Consider the following 13,981-nt stretch of genomic DNA (forward strand, 5'->3'; position numbering starts at 1 on the left):
GTAATGTGAGCGGGTTGTAGGGACAGGTGAGGGGGATAAAATATTCCCACAGTTCATGGTAATTTAACTCAGTTTTAAACACCAAAATTACAGGATATGGTCTGCAATAACTGACATTCATCGGGACAAAGAAGAAAAGAGAAAAAAAATCCTCAAGGAGGTGTAGGAGAGTTGAAGAGGAGACAAAGATACTGCATGAGGTGAATTTAAAAATTGTTCTCTGAGTATTAAGTCTTAACACAGACATATTGATATCAATGAATGTGAAATATATTCCCCAAGAATATCATAACATCTGCTTAGAAATCATAGAATAAATGATGCTACAAAACTTTGAGAATCAGCTTCACTATAAAAGTATTCCAGTGACATGTGTATATATGGTACACTGCATAATTAAAAAAAAAAAAACTAAACTAAAAACTATAGCCAGTATTACAACGTTTGATGAACTTTTATGAGGTCTAAAGCATGGCTTTATTCTCCCCTTAACATATTCATTTTCAAATAGGGCTTGATATTGGTTTTAGCGTCTTTCCCTCCATTAAATTAATAAAACATACAAACAATATAAAAAGAAGCAACTTTTGCAGAAGAAAAAAATTAGAGATTCGCTTTAATTCTAAGGACTGTACTCTGGATGGGATTTTAATTACAGGAGGACCAGTGATTTCACTGAAAAACTTTAGATAATTGCTGCTGTAACTATTATCAAGAAGGGGGGTGAAACACTAACCACTGTGGTTATGATAGGTGATATTAAAATCTCTTTAGGACAGGAGGCATGATTTTAAATAACAAAGCTCTGGTATATAACAACACCCAAAGAGGGATTATTTTTCTACTCGTCTGAAAAATATTTAGAATTACTTTTATGCAGATGATACAACTTTTAATTACTATTATGCATCACTGAAAAGCTCTTCAAATATGATTATCTGCTGTGTTGTTTTGTCTGAGGACAAAAGTGGGCAGAGAGACAAAGAAAGAGGGAAAGACACAGAAGACGCTCTTGGCTAATTAGGGTTTGGGTATCCATAAGGTTACATAAAAGTAAAATGAGATACTCCGAAGCCCTGATAATTCACCCTCTCACACACACCAACTGCATATGCACACATGTACACATGCAGCTCCTTTGAAATCATGAACACACATATACACAAAAGCACACACTATCCATTAGCAGATCTTTGGACCCATTGTATTAAGTGCAGCCCTGCAGGAAACAGGACAATGTACATGCCCAAGAAGCCTCATGCTCAAATAATACAATAGGTTTCATGTCCTAGATTGGTTTCTCATTGGTTACACTGAAAATAAACCCATGAACAATCACTAGTGCCGTTTTGAGAATTTTTATGTACTTCATTCATGTTATTCCATTCGTAGTATTTATCACAATCATTTAATTACGTACCCTATACAAAAACTTTTTCGTCCTTGACTGCCAGGCTCTAAAGGTATTCCACAAAATTTAGCTTGTGTGAGTGTGTAAAATTCTTTGGAAACATGAGAGCAGTGTACAAAACATCCTGGTAGCAACTTTTCCTCTTAATCCTGTGACAAATTTAACTTTCATTATTTAAAATGGCAAATGTTGCTGGTGGAAGGTCATATCAGCTACCGCTACATAATGTTAATTCCAAGACTAACTGCAAAACAGAGAAAAATTAAACATGTCTTATCTGGCTGAAATGTTTTCATATCACTAATCTAAAATGATCTTGTTAACAGTTTCAAAACAGGACCTTCAATATTTTCATCAACAGGGTCCTGAAAAAGGTGTGCATTAGGACTCCACATCTGTTGTTTGAATGTGTCAGATATGTGCGTGTCAAAACTCGTTATCAAAAGATACCCAATGTTAAAAGACCTAAACTGTGATTGGCCCCCAAAAAACTGCCTCAGTAACATTTCTGCTCCTATTCTCCTCTCAAATATATATATATTTTAACAGATAACCATGAAGACGGGAAATGAGCAAGAAATAGCAAACAGAGGTCACACATTCATTCCTGTTAGACTTTTCAGTTGCATGAGATGCACCTTAGCCAGCAGAGCTAGCAGAATTCCTGTGCACTTTCTTGGCAGATTCCCAAACTACATTACTGTCCAGTCCATCTGATAGGATCTCTGTTGGCACTGTAGCGGATGACCTTTGAGTGAGGGGAGGAGTGGAAGAGAGCGATGCCATGCTGCCAAGTTTAATTTACATAGAATGGAGCTAATTAACATCCTCAGAACATTAAGACCTGCCTGAGCCTACCCTTTCCCTCACTGTCTCTTTGACTTGCTTCCTCATTCCCTCTGTGTATATAGCAACAATCTAATAGAGGAAGAAAGACAGATTCAGAGAGAGATACACAGTGAACACAGAGACAAAGTGGCAGGGTTGATGACTGAGGTGAGAGTGAGGGAAAAAGGCCTCTAGGACCAGTGAAGCAGAGATGGACTTTCTTGTTACAGAAACTCCCTCATTGCTGCATGAGTTATGGCTTAAGCTTGTAAAACCCAGGAAAAGACTGCAATAATCTTGATATTCCAAACTAAATACATTTTTTGTTTCACATAGGTTCACAATCAGGGTTTGCTAGTTACATTGTATTCACCATATTGTTCTATTTTGAAAATCAATTCCTATATTATCATTTATTCATATAAATCAGATTTTTAAAAAATTCAAAAATATTAATGGGTAATAAATAGAGGGACTACTTTGCTAAAAATATACAGCTAACACAGGAGATTCTCTTTTGCTGTAGAAAAAAAACAATATCTCAGTATATCACTACATTTTCATTACTACAGTTTTGTAGTTTCATCAATGAATAGTAAACAAGCTGATTATAGTGCTGGAAGTCCACTGTATGACCTCTTATCATGCTGTAGATTACATTAAGGAATAAAATTCATTAAAGTTGGTCACCAACAATTACCTTTTACAATAGAAGGTGTATTTTCATAAATTTTGGTGCTGTTAAGCATGAGTGCAAGCAGGCACAACCCCAGTAAAATCTGCACCCAGAGGCGCAGGTAGAGCACGGTTGCAGGAGAGAAGTGACACAGAGGAATGAATGAAAGCTCTCCTTCCTCTGCAGGTTGATATTCTACATGTGTTGTCTGTGACAACACGTTTAAATATTAATTTTCTGCTTAACTGATCCTATAAGAAGCAAATGTTGTATATGCTAGCTTAGATTTAGATCAATGAACAATACACGTAGCCCAAAAAGATAGACAGATGGATTAAAATTGCATCTATTATTAGTGTACCTCCATCTTCTCCCTCCATTTTGCATCACCCCCAATGAAAAAAATCTGTAATATGGGGGAAGACACAAAATCTAAGACCAAGTCAGCTGTGTAGGACAGCCTAAAACATAATGTTAAAGCAGCATGTTATTGGTGATGTGATATGTGTAAACATACATGTACAGTATGTGGAGTACACTGAACTTGCATTGCAATAATGTGAATGAGCTGCACGCATGTAAGACTGAAATCCCCACAAATGCTTGTCATGTGAAAATAAGACTCCTTTATTTGGCCAGCAACCTATATTGTTCACACCTCCAACAGCATAACAACCATCATCAGCCTCTTTTATAGCTAAATATCTGACCAAGCAAACCCAACCTGTACCAGAGCATATGTACTTGACTGGTTAGCCTTCACACATACACTTGCAGCACACATACACCAGTTGAGGCCACAAGACCAACTGTGTAATTGTGCATGTATAATTGCACCCTCACCGAACATGCACAATAGATGCAGTGTGTGTGAGAGAGAGAGAGAGAGAGAGAGAGAGAGAGAGAGAGAGACTAGAAAGATAGAGAAAATCAGGTAGAGGGGGAAGATAGATGTAAGCAACACCGTAACCTCTCCTGTCTCTTGAGACTGTCAGCCATACCTTGCGCCTGCGGTCCCTGGATCGATTCCTCTTTTTTATCTTTTCCTCCTCCTTCTCCCTCTGCTCCTGGGCGGCGGCCTCTGCGAGGTCCTTGGTCTTGCGGAGCTGCTTGGCAGCTTGCGCCATGGTGCCGCTGCTACTGCTGCTGCTGCTCCAGTCACCGTCGCGCCAGCCCTCCTCTTGTTTGCACTACCACCAGCCGTCCCTGTTTCCTCTTCCTGTGCCCCTCTGTCCCCCGAGCCCCGTCACCTACTACCTCTTCTCTGATGGCCAGCACGACATGTGTGTGTAAGGCAGGCAGTAGGAATGTCTGTGTCGAGATATTTGTGTGTGTAAATGGATGATTATTGATGCTACAGCAGCTACAAGGCAGCCACCAGCAGCCACAAAGGAAGATGCTACAGCTAGTGGTGCTGATGCTGCTGCCTGTGCCGCGGCTGCTACTCATACAGTCAGTTTGCACTGCACTGAATTTCCTCCCCTCCCCCTTCTTTCTTTCCTACCTTCCTCCCTTTGCTCCTCTCTCCTCCCTCTCCCTCTGCTTACACAGAACAGTCACGCAGTCCTGTGTTGAGCATGATGGAGATCCTGCTGCAGAACTCCCCCTTTTTTAACTGTCAAATGTCCTCTTCTTCTTGTTGCTCTGCCTCACCGTTTCCTTCTCTGCTAAAGGCTTTTCTTTCACAACACCTGCCGCTGCGAGTTGCATAAGTGAGATACAAAAGATGAGGGTGCCAGAGCTGCGGAATGCCTTCAAATTAATTTTTTCTCTAGTCTTCGCTCTCTTTGACCATGGCTTTTCCATGGCACCTCCCTCCTGCAAACAGATGGACAGAAAGAACAGCATTGAGAGTGCTTGCTAATCTGTGAAGTGATTCTTTACATAACTCAGTTTTTGGGTAGCACAGACTGATGTTAGGGTTGTATGGAAACATGGTACAATATATTAACAGCCTACTTCTCCAACGTTTTAGTGCTAAAAGCAGAGACTGAAAAAAACAGCAACATGAATGCTTGATTAACCCCCCCCACCCCCCTTTTCATTTCACTACTTCTCCTGCATGCATTAATAGTGAATGAGTAAACATAAACAGGTGGTAAAATAAGAATAAAATCAAAGCACAGTGATTGTTGCATGTTCTGATGTTCAGTAAACAAATGCTACAAAACTTAGGAAGAGTAGTACTAACTAGTCGTTCCGTTTAATGTTAGATACTGAACACATAAAGGAAATTAAACCTATATGGCTTCAAATAATGACTTACAAAATGGTCCTATTTATCTATAATCTTATTTACAGTATCTTATTTTTATTCCAGGCTCTGTAGTTCATTGTTCAACATCAAGCTATTTATTATATCCCTCTCACCCTTGCAACATCACTGCTCTGCAGAATGATGTTGCACTCTAACATAGCATATCCTTCAACAAATATTAGAAAAACAGGAATGCATACGTTTTATATTTCCAGGGGCCATAAATTAACACTGGATTTTATACCTGATCTCCTGAAAGTGGCTATTTAAACGTAGTCTCTCAACAGTGACATTTCCCCTTTGCCAGCTAAGATAAACCCTAACTTTTACAGTGAGTGTACCTCTTTAACTGTGTGTCTGCATTTCACTGTGCATTAATTTGACTGACAGCCTTGTATTTCCCTTCCCCAGATACTAATGGATCTATTAGGCAATAGGTAATACACACAAGTATGCCCTAGCCTCCACTGCAGTCTAGGATTGCCTAAAGAGGTGGATGGTTTTGCGAAATAGCCGTCAGTGTAACCAGACTAGTCACTGTAAATTCCACATTGAAATGCTGCTTACATTCATGATTAAACAGGCTAAGGTTTTCTGTGAATAGGACAGATGGTGCCACAGTAATCCAGTAATGTGTCGAATGGTCTTTGGCAGGCACACATCTTTTCACTGACCTGCCACCACAATGACTTCAGTCCAGTGTATGGATTTCTTTGTAATGCCACACCCATTCACCTTGTGCAAGCTCATGCCCTGTACATGACAATTAGCTCCACTCAGGGAGTGTCACAGTAACAAAAAATAAATAAATAAGCCTAAATAAATAAGCATGTGTTTTTTTTTCTGAAAGGCACTTCAAGAAAGCAAACTTGTGACAGGATTTGGGAAGTTGCTTGCCTAATATTTTGGTAATTAGTACTTACCTTGGGCTGCTAATTGGCTATTTACTCCCACCATTGTAAATGTTTAGACAAGTGGTCCTACACTGACGTCAACTTTAAGGTGCTGGCTGAGTTAGCCAGCTAACGACACAAGCTAAGTTAGTTAGCTAAAATGAAATAGCTAAAATACAATAATCTTCGTGCATGACGTTACATGTGTACGACCATTGTATGTACAATAATACTATGTCCAAATAACCTGTTTTCTACACATTTTAACTCTTCAAACTAAACAAACATTTGTTTGTTTTCGGTTAACTTCGGCTACTTGTATACATCTAATCTCGGGTATACGCATGCGCAGACTGATGTTGCGTTCAAGCGCCTTGCTTTCCTATTAAACAACTAGATTTCATCAACACAGTTTTCCTGTGGTGTACTTTAGTATGGTGTACATCTATTCAAAATGTAATTTAATGAACAGTATAGAAGACCATGGACATTATATAAAAACTCTTATTGCTCTAATTGACTGTTTCATTGTACATGTTCTTCACACTATGAGATTATGTAAATTACACAGCTAAATTGTGTCTGTGTGGGGATAATTTATTAAGGCCTTCTAGGATCAGGCTAAGTAAATATCGCTACACGGTAAAGAAAAGTCATAATTCAATTAAAACTTGGTCATTTGATTTCAATCTTTTACAAAAACACACTTTTTCTTACTGTGACTTTCAAAATAATGAAAAAAAAAAAGAAATTCTGATCAGTTTTAAGGTTCATTTGGGTTTATTATTATTGTTGTTGTTATTGTTGTTGTTGTTAGGGATCCAAGCACCAGCACCATTACATCATGGGAACTGCTGTCTAAAATTTTTCTCCCGTGTGCTGTTGAACCCTCCCAAAGATGTTGCATAACCATTACTACACAAGTCAACATATGATCAGTGATAGGACTTTGAAAATGAAATCTAAAAGAAACTGACCAGTATTGCAGTGGCTATAGGAGTGGATTAGGGATCACCTTCATTTATAATTACAGTGGAGTCAGGAAGTTAGGTTCCTTAGTAGATTAAACTGCTGTGGATGGTAATTCATGAGTAGACACTGCTGAGATTTAAAAGTATACTGTTGCTATTTAAAGCATCAAGCTGCACTTCAACCTCTGGGGCCATCTCATGTTCACAATGTTATAGCATCATCCGGTGGCAGCTGATTGCTATTGCAACCATATGTTTTATTTCCTTTAGCATATCCTCCATGGAGCTCCATGGGTGCAACATTTAGGTTAATTTGCTTTTCACTGGATTTCTTCATGAAGACACACGTGACAGTAGTTTGTTAGGATGTTAATAAAATCAGGCATATAAATATGAATGTATGAAATTGGTAATGGCAGGTTTCTATTTCAGTGCCAGCACAATGACTTTTTATGACCATTTAGGTCAAATTTATTTATCATTATTTTGCGATTTTTATATTTTACATTTATCTTTTTATGTTTTTAGATCTTGTTGCTTGTTTTTATTATTCCTGTTTTTATTATTTTATATATATTACATTTTATATATATATTATATTTTATTTGTTTAATATCCCTGAATTGCCTACTGTTTTGCAGTGTCTTTCCAATTTTATCACATGCCATATGGCCTGATGCCAAAACAGACTCTGTATCCCCTAGGCTTCGTCCTTGACGATGACTTGCATTCTGGGGCTCAGCCAGTCCTCAGCTTTCTCTGAACTAAGGAGAGAGGCTGAGCATGTGGAACAGAGGACATGTCTTTCTCTTCACCTTATTTTCACCTTAATTTGATTTTTCATCAAATTACTTGGGATTATGTCAAAATTCATTAGCATTTACAGTTTGGTATGGAAGAGAATAAAGGGTGGAGGTAGAAGTTTAGGTAGAAAGAGAAAAGTGTGAGTGTTGGATGTATAATTTGTTTTGGGACCAAATATGATTATAAAACATTCACAAGAAATTTAAAATTCTTTTCTCGTTTTATTTTTGTTTTTTTTAATGCTTTAGCAATTATCTAAACTACAATTATTACTGCAGCTGCTCCTATTGCAGTTTTGTTCCCCTGTGGTTGTAGCAGCATTGTAGCACACAACTCAACACACTTACACGCTTGAAACTGTAGGTGTCAGCAAAGATTCAATACATGAGCCTGACACTGGACACTGAGGAGAATGCACTGAGCAGAAATATCAGCACACAGAGATCTGCAACAAAACTGATGTCATGACCAAAATGTAAGCAAAATATGATATAAGAAGCTATTTAATTAGAAAAGATCTCTGCCTCTGCTTGTTGTCCATTTATCTGTCTCTTGTTTTCTGTGTTGTGGGGCTGTTATCTTGTGTCAACAATTTATTGTCATTGTAGCTATTAAGAAATATTGCCAATATCTACAATGTCTAACATCAGCATTAAGCAGTGGTCACTTAAACATTTTCATCTTTGTAAAAAAAACTATCAGATGTTGGTCTCCATAATCTCTTCATTTCAAAATAAAATTAAATCTTTTTGGCTGTGTGAAGGACCTTGGTAGTTAAATAAACCTCAGAATGAAACCTACACCCTCCAGCTGCCCTTGGGTGCAGTATTTGAACTGCTGAGTAAAATCAAATGCCTTTTGTGATTTCATTGTGCATCTGCCTTAATATAAACCAGCATCAAAGCCCTTTACAACTATAAGAGGGCTAAAGAGCTGAATCGCTGGCTCTATTTAGCAATGCTCGGCAGAGTTGAAATAACATGACTACAGAACTCAAGGGCGTCTTGACATCGACATGAGGTTACCAGGCAACCAGTAAAGAAGCCAGACAGTCACTTTTTTTGTTGTTTTGGACAGATACTGACTAGGTTCAAAAGTTTAGATAAGACTCTCCAGGCTATAGCTTCAGTCCAAGCATACAGACATGAAAATTCCATCAATCTACTCATCTAATTCAGAGCAGAAGGCAAATAACACATTTTCCCAAATGTCTAACTATTCTTTTTAAGACCAAAGCACTTGCCTTTATAACACATTCTTTGGATGTCTCCTGTACATTTGAATGGATCATAAGAATTTGATTGCTGCAATTGATTTATGCTGCCACAAAGAAAATGGCTTTAGGAAAAGGCACAGAATCACAGTGCTCTATTTAATCTCATGCAGTGCATGACTGCTCATCCATCAGGAATCATAGATCATTGGAACTGGGCATGCTAGATCCACTCTGTGAGAATCAAAGTGCTTAGGGGTGAAAAGCACTTGGCAGACACCCAGAAATTATCTCAGAGTCACCCCTGTGGAAGCCAAGACACCATAATGCTGCAGACCAGCTTCCTGTCAACCCAAAGAATATTGCTAACTTTCTCTCCTTCCATCTTACATGCTGATGAGGTCAGGTAGCCCTTACACTATTCTGTGTTGTTTATAATGTCTCTTTTTTCATTGTCAAAGAGCTTTCATCAAGCAGGTGTTGATGGGACAGGTCTCATATTTAGCAGCTTTTAATTGTAGATATTGGATTTATTCTTGTGCCTTGTATTCACACCTCTGCATAGCATCCAAAACTCTGTCATTAGTTTGTTTGAAAAAATAAAAGAGACACTTGAAGGTGTAGAAAATCACCACAGAACCCAGCAGCAGATTATTTAGTCTTTTCTACTGTGAAGCTGCAGCCTTGCCTTCCTCGCCCTGCTGCTGGGAGGTTTGCTGAACTGTGAGGCTTGGATTACCTGGCAGGGCCTGAGACACTTGAGGACAAGACTCACCCTGGTCTCAATCAATGCAATAAATTGACCGGGCCTCTTTTTTTAAATAGAGTTGCATTACAGTAAATGTGTGGTTCTGCAAACTGCCAATAGCAAATATCTTGTTCCGTAGACTAAGAGGTACAGCTGATATGAAGAGATCCTCTTCAAATTGCTGCTTGAAATATAACAAAGCAAGTGGATTTTTTTTTTGCAGCAGCAGCAGATGATGTGATGGGAAAGGACAGGGAATGACGGGATATAATGGAATATAGTGGCACATGATACATTAGGCTATAACACAGTATGTCATGATTTAATGGGAACTTACGTGGCATGAGCCATTACCATGATCACTAAGCTACAAAAGCAATGGCAACCCCTAATGCAAAAAGAATTAAAGGAACAATGTGCAGTGTATTCAGTGCAGTCTATGTGATATCATCAAGATAAGCACAAGTCTCAAATCATAACCCATGAAGTTGAAGAGTAATACTTTACACAACATCTTGTGTGAGTGTGAGTGTGTGAGGTTGTTTGTCTCTATGTGGCCCTGTCATGGACTGGTGACCTGTCCAGGGTGTACCCCTGCCTTTCACCCAAAGAGAGCTGGGATAGTGTGACCCTGTAGGTATAAGTGGGTATAGATAATGGCTGGATGGATATTTATAACTCTTTTTGCTTAAAGTTGTAGAAAACAAAAACTTCTTATGGTCTTCAAGCAGATAAAGACCATGAGTTACTATACACTTTGTTAAACATTTATAGATTTGGTATAAAAGAACTATATTGGCCACTTTCATGTCTTTTAAATCAGTCGAAGTCTGCTTATGGAAATATAGCTGTTCTCATCAGTCATATGTGGCAGTCAAACAGTAATGCTACATGCTGCATGTTTTCTATGAGACTCGACTAAGGCCTTCTGTCTTTTAAAGGAAATAGCAGCTGCTTTTCCATCACTAACACCAGCAATTTCTTTCAAGCTATTCTTCCCTCTTTGTGATGAGTCTCATCTTTCTCACAAGATCCAATCTAATTCTCGTGCCTCCTCACTTTTCAATTACTTCCAAAGCCCTAACACTGGTTTACATAACAGTCTTTTATCACGTCAACACTTCTACTGGGGCAATGAAATATATTGTGCTTCAGTAGTTGGCCATTAAAGTCATTAAAGTCTCAGGGACGAATAAAACAAACAAAAAAAAAAAAACAAACATCCCAAACTACTCTGAACTTTCAACAAATTAAACATTCATTTAGATGATCTCTGAGTCTGGTGTCATTAATTTTGCTAAGAGAGTAGTAAAGGTGGAAGAAGTAATATAAAGTTACAGATGTTTGTCTGCTGCAGTGTTTGTAAAGATAAATATAACTGCTGGTCTAGTTTTTTCCTCTCGTGTTTTATGAATAAGTCTTTATGAACCAATAAATTAAAGTTTTTTACAATTACAAGCGTAATTGCTACAAGTGGTAAATATACACTTTTTTATTGGCCAGTGCAGGTTTGAGCTGGAGAGTGGCACAGAACCTTCAATGTCACGTCGTCCCCTCACTGTCTCACTGCAGAGAGACAGAGACAAAGAGGTAGAGAGAGAGAAAGAGAGAGAGGCAAGGCTGTTCATATCAGAAGAGGGAGGGGGCAGAGCTTTCAGAAACAGGGAAGTGAGCTGCACTGCAGCAACTGGGCGTTGGCTCGGCACACGGAAGGAGGCAGTAGTAGGCAGGGCAAAGGTGGAAACAGGATACGAGGTGTATTGGAGGAATGCTACGTCATGTTACATGTGTTGGGGGGGACGACTGGACACATGCAAACACAAAATGTCAGTAAAAGAGGCAGCAAGAAATATGTAACTGCAAAAAATGGAATTGAGGGGGATGGGCTGATGTGGTGACGACACTGGGTGTGAGGTGGGGAACAGCCCGGCCAGGTCACCAGTCTATCATAGGGCTAGCAATAAACAAAAAACATATAAAATGTATTTATTTTCTTCAGTATAAATGTTAAATTTTAAACTTAAGACAAACTAATTAAGGAAGTATTGCATGGAATTTGGTCTAAAGCTGTTGTTATGCTGTGAGCATCATTTTGTATGGGTTAGTAATATGTTTTTGAACAAACTAACTTGCCTTGAAGAAACCACTTTTCCCTATTTGTTGTATCTATTACTGTACTGTACTCTATTATTTAAACTGCTGTTAACACTGGCTGCTTCTTTCTTTTTCTGTCCTTTTGGGGTAATTCAGTTCAGATGTAGTCTCTCTGTGTACCGTTTCTATGTCAGTGTACCACATTTCTAAAACAACTTTTCTCATACCTTAGTATGAACATTACAGTAGCAAAGTTGGTTGGACCTAAATTCATGTGTCTGTGTCACTGTCATCTATTTCCACTTGTTGCAAGTATTTCTGTATTCAATTAATAATCACTGGACTTCACATAACAAATATTAATTTTAAACATGCATCATTTTATTGATCCTCACCAGCATATCCTGAAGTCCTGCTCCTGCTGTGCATGTATGCATCTTTTACCCTCCCTCCCTTTTTCTCTCGTTTGCTCCAGGCCAGGAAAATGTGCTGTGTCTGCAAGGGTGGGGTATGGGGGGTGGGGTTATTTGGTGCAGGAGAAGGGGAGTAATTGATAATGTTGCTGCTTTTGCTATCAGGAGAGCTGTGTTTGCTTTTAAAGGAAATGAGAAAGAGACAATACAAGGCAGGTGAGAGGGATAAAAGGGCAAATGTAAATAAAGTCCCAAAGGAAGACAGAGAAAAAAAGAGATTGATTGTTGATTTTTTTTCTGTTCATTTTATTTTATTTTGGCATTTTCATTGTCTTTACATAGTCACCTTTGTTGTTCTGACCACTTTTGCGTCTGCAATGCCCGACAGTTCTCAATACCTACCTACAGCACGTGTTTTACCAACAGCTCAACTCATTGACTTGATTTCACATTGATTCACCTTGCAGGCCCTTGTCTCTCTTGTCCATTTCCCACAATTCCATGAGTGGCAGACTCCAGATAGTGGGTCAATAATCTACTTAAATTAAATAAACACTACCTAAAGCTGAACTTAATTTGTGTTAGAGCTCAAGACTTTAAAACCAGTGGGCTGTTTGTCAGGGGTAACACATGTACATGTGTACAGGTTTGGTGAGTATAAATAGGCTCCTGCTCCCTTGACTATGCACAGCAAGCTCTACATAAAAATCAGTTTATACCAACTTATACAAAAATACTGTTGTGTACATCTTGTTGGGTTTTTTGAAAATAACTCTTACCTTGGATAAAAGTTAAGCTATATTTGTCTGATAACTTTCTCCAAGGTAAAGAACATTTTTAAATTCAGCACAAGCTAAAACAAAATGATTCACTTCTTTTGTTTGTGTGAATTGTTGTGTTGTTGTGGTGTTTTACAATCAGCACTGGTGCCTGGCTGCATCAGACCTGCTTCACCAGTGAATGTGCTTTTTAATTATTGATGAGATCTCCGAGATATTCTAACCTTAGGCTCAGTGCAGCTGTAATAGGATCAGTCATGACTAATAAAACCTTTATGTATTTTTATATTTTAATTTTACATTTGTATATATTTTACGTTTTTGATTGGGCTCAAGTTTGTCTTTAAAGAGTTAATTATGAGAAAACGAGATGTGGAAAGAGCATAAATAACAATGCTGCAAAAAACAAAAAGGAGAAAGAGTGCTGGGACTCTATAGAAAAGAAACTTCATGCACAGGGGAACACACTTCCCAAACCCAAAATAAAATGTGAGCCCCACCCTCCCCATCCCCCTGTTCATCTCTCCTTCTTCAGAGGAAATGAAATATATGCTGATAAAGCTGGAGTGTCTCTCATGGCTGAGCATTTTAGCACATCAGACTGAGCCAGCCAACCAGGGGACTGGGCTGTAATATTTTGTTTTTGTTCATCTTTAGAGATTTACATGCATTTGTTGCTCACTTCATCATAGTGTATGTGCTAAAAATGTGTGTTGTGTCTCTGTTAGGGATGTCTAAGGAAGTCTTTTGTGTCTCTTAAACTATATCCCACTTTATATCTACTTCAGAGGGCTCTTTTTGTTTTTGCTAGAACTTCTACTCAAGTTCCCAAAGTGTTTTTGATTAATTAATAGAACTGAAATGATCCAACCCTTGAAAACTCTTAGCAAACAA

General features: G+C 38.4%; 1 protein-coding gene across 1 annotated transcript in view; it reads right to left on the reverse strand.

The window, feature by feature from the left end:
- ank1b (ankyrin 1, erythrocytic b) overlaps nucleotides 1-4,042 on the reverse strand; it is a 54,868-nt gene extending 50,826 nt beyond the window's left edge. The window contains exon 1 of the mRNA XM_026297662.1: nucleotides 3,917-4,042. Within this exon, the coding sequence (XP_026153447.1) occupies nucleotides 3,917-4,042 (126 nt within the window). The remainder of the gene's footprint in view (nucleotides 1-3,916) is intronic.
- Between the last annotated feature and the right edge of the window lie 9,939 nt (nucleotides 4,043-13,981).

The sequence above is a fragment of the Mastacembelus armatus genome, chromosome 12 (genome assembly GCF_900324485.2).
Source record: "Mastacembelus armatus chromosome 12, fMasArm1.2, whole genome shotgun sequence".
NCBI classification, from domain to species: domain Eukaryota; kingdom Metazoa; phylum Chordata; class Actinopteri; order Synbranchiformes; family Mastacembelidae; genus Mastacembelus; species Mastacembelus armatus.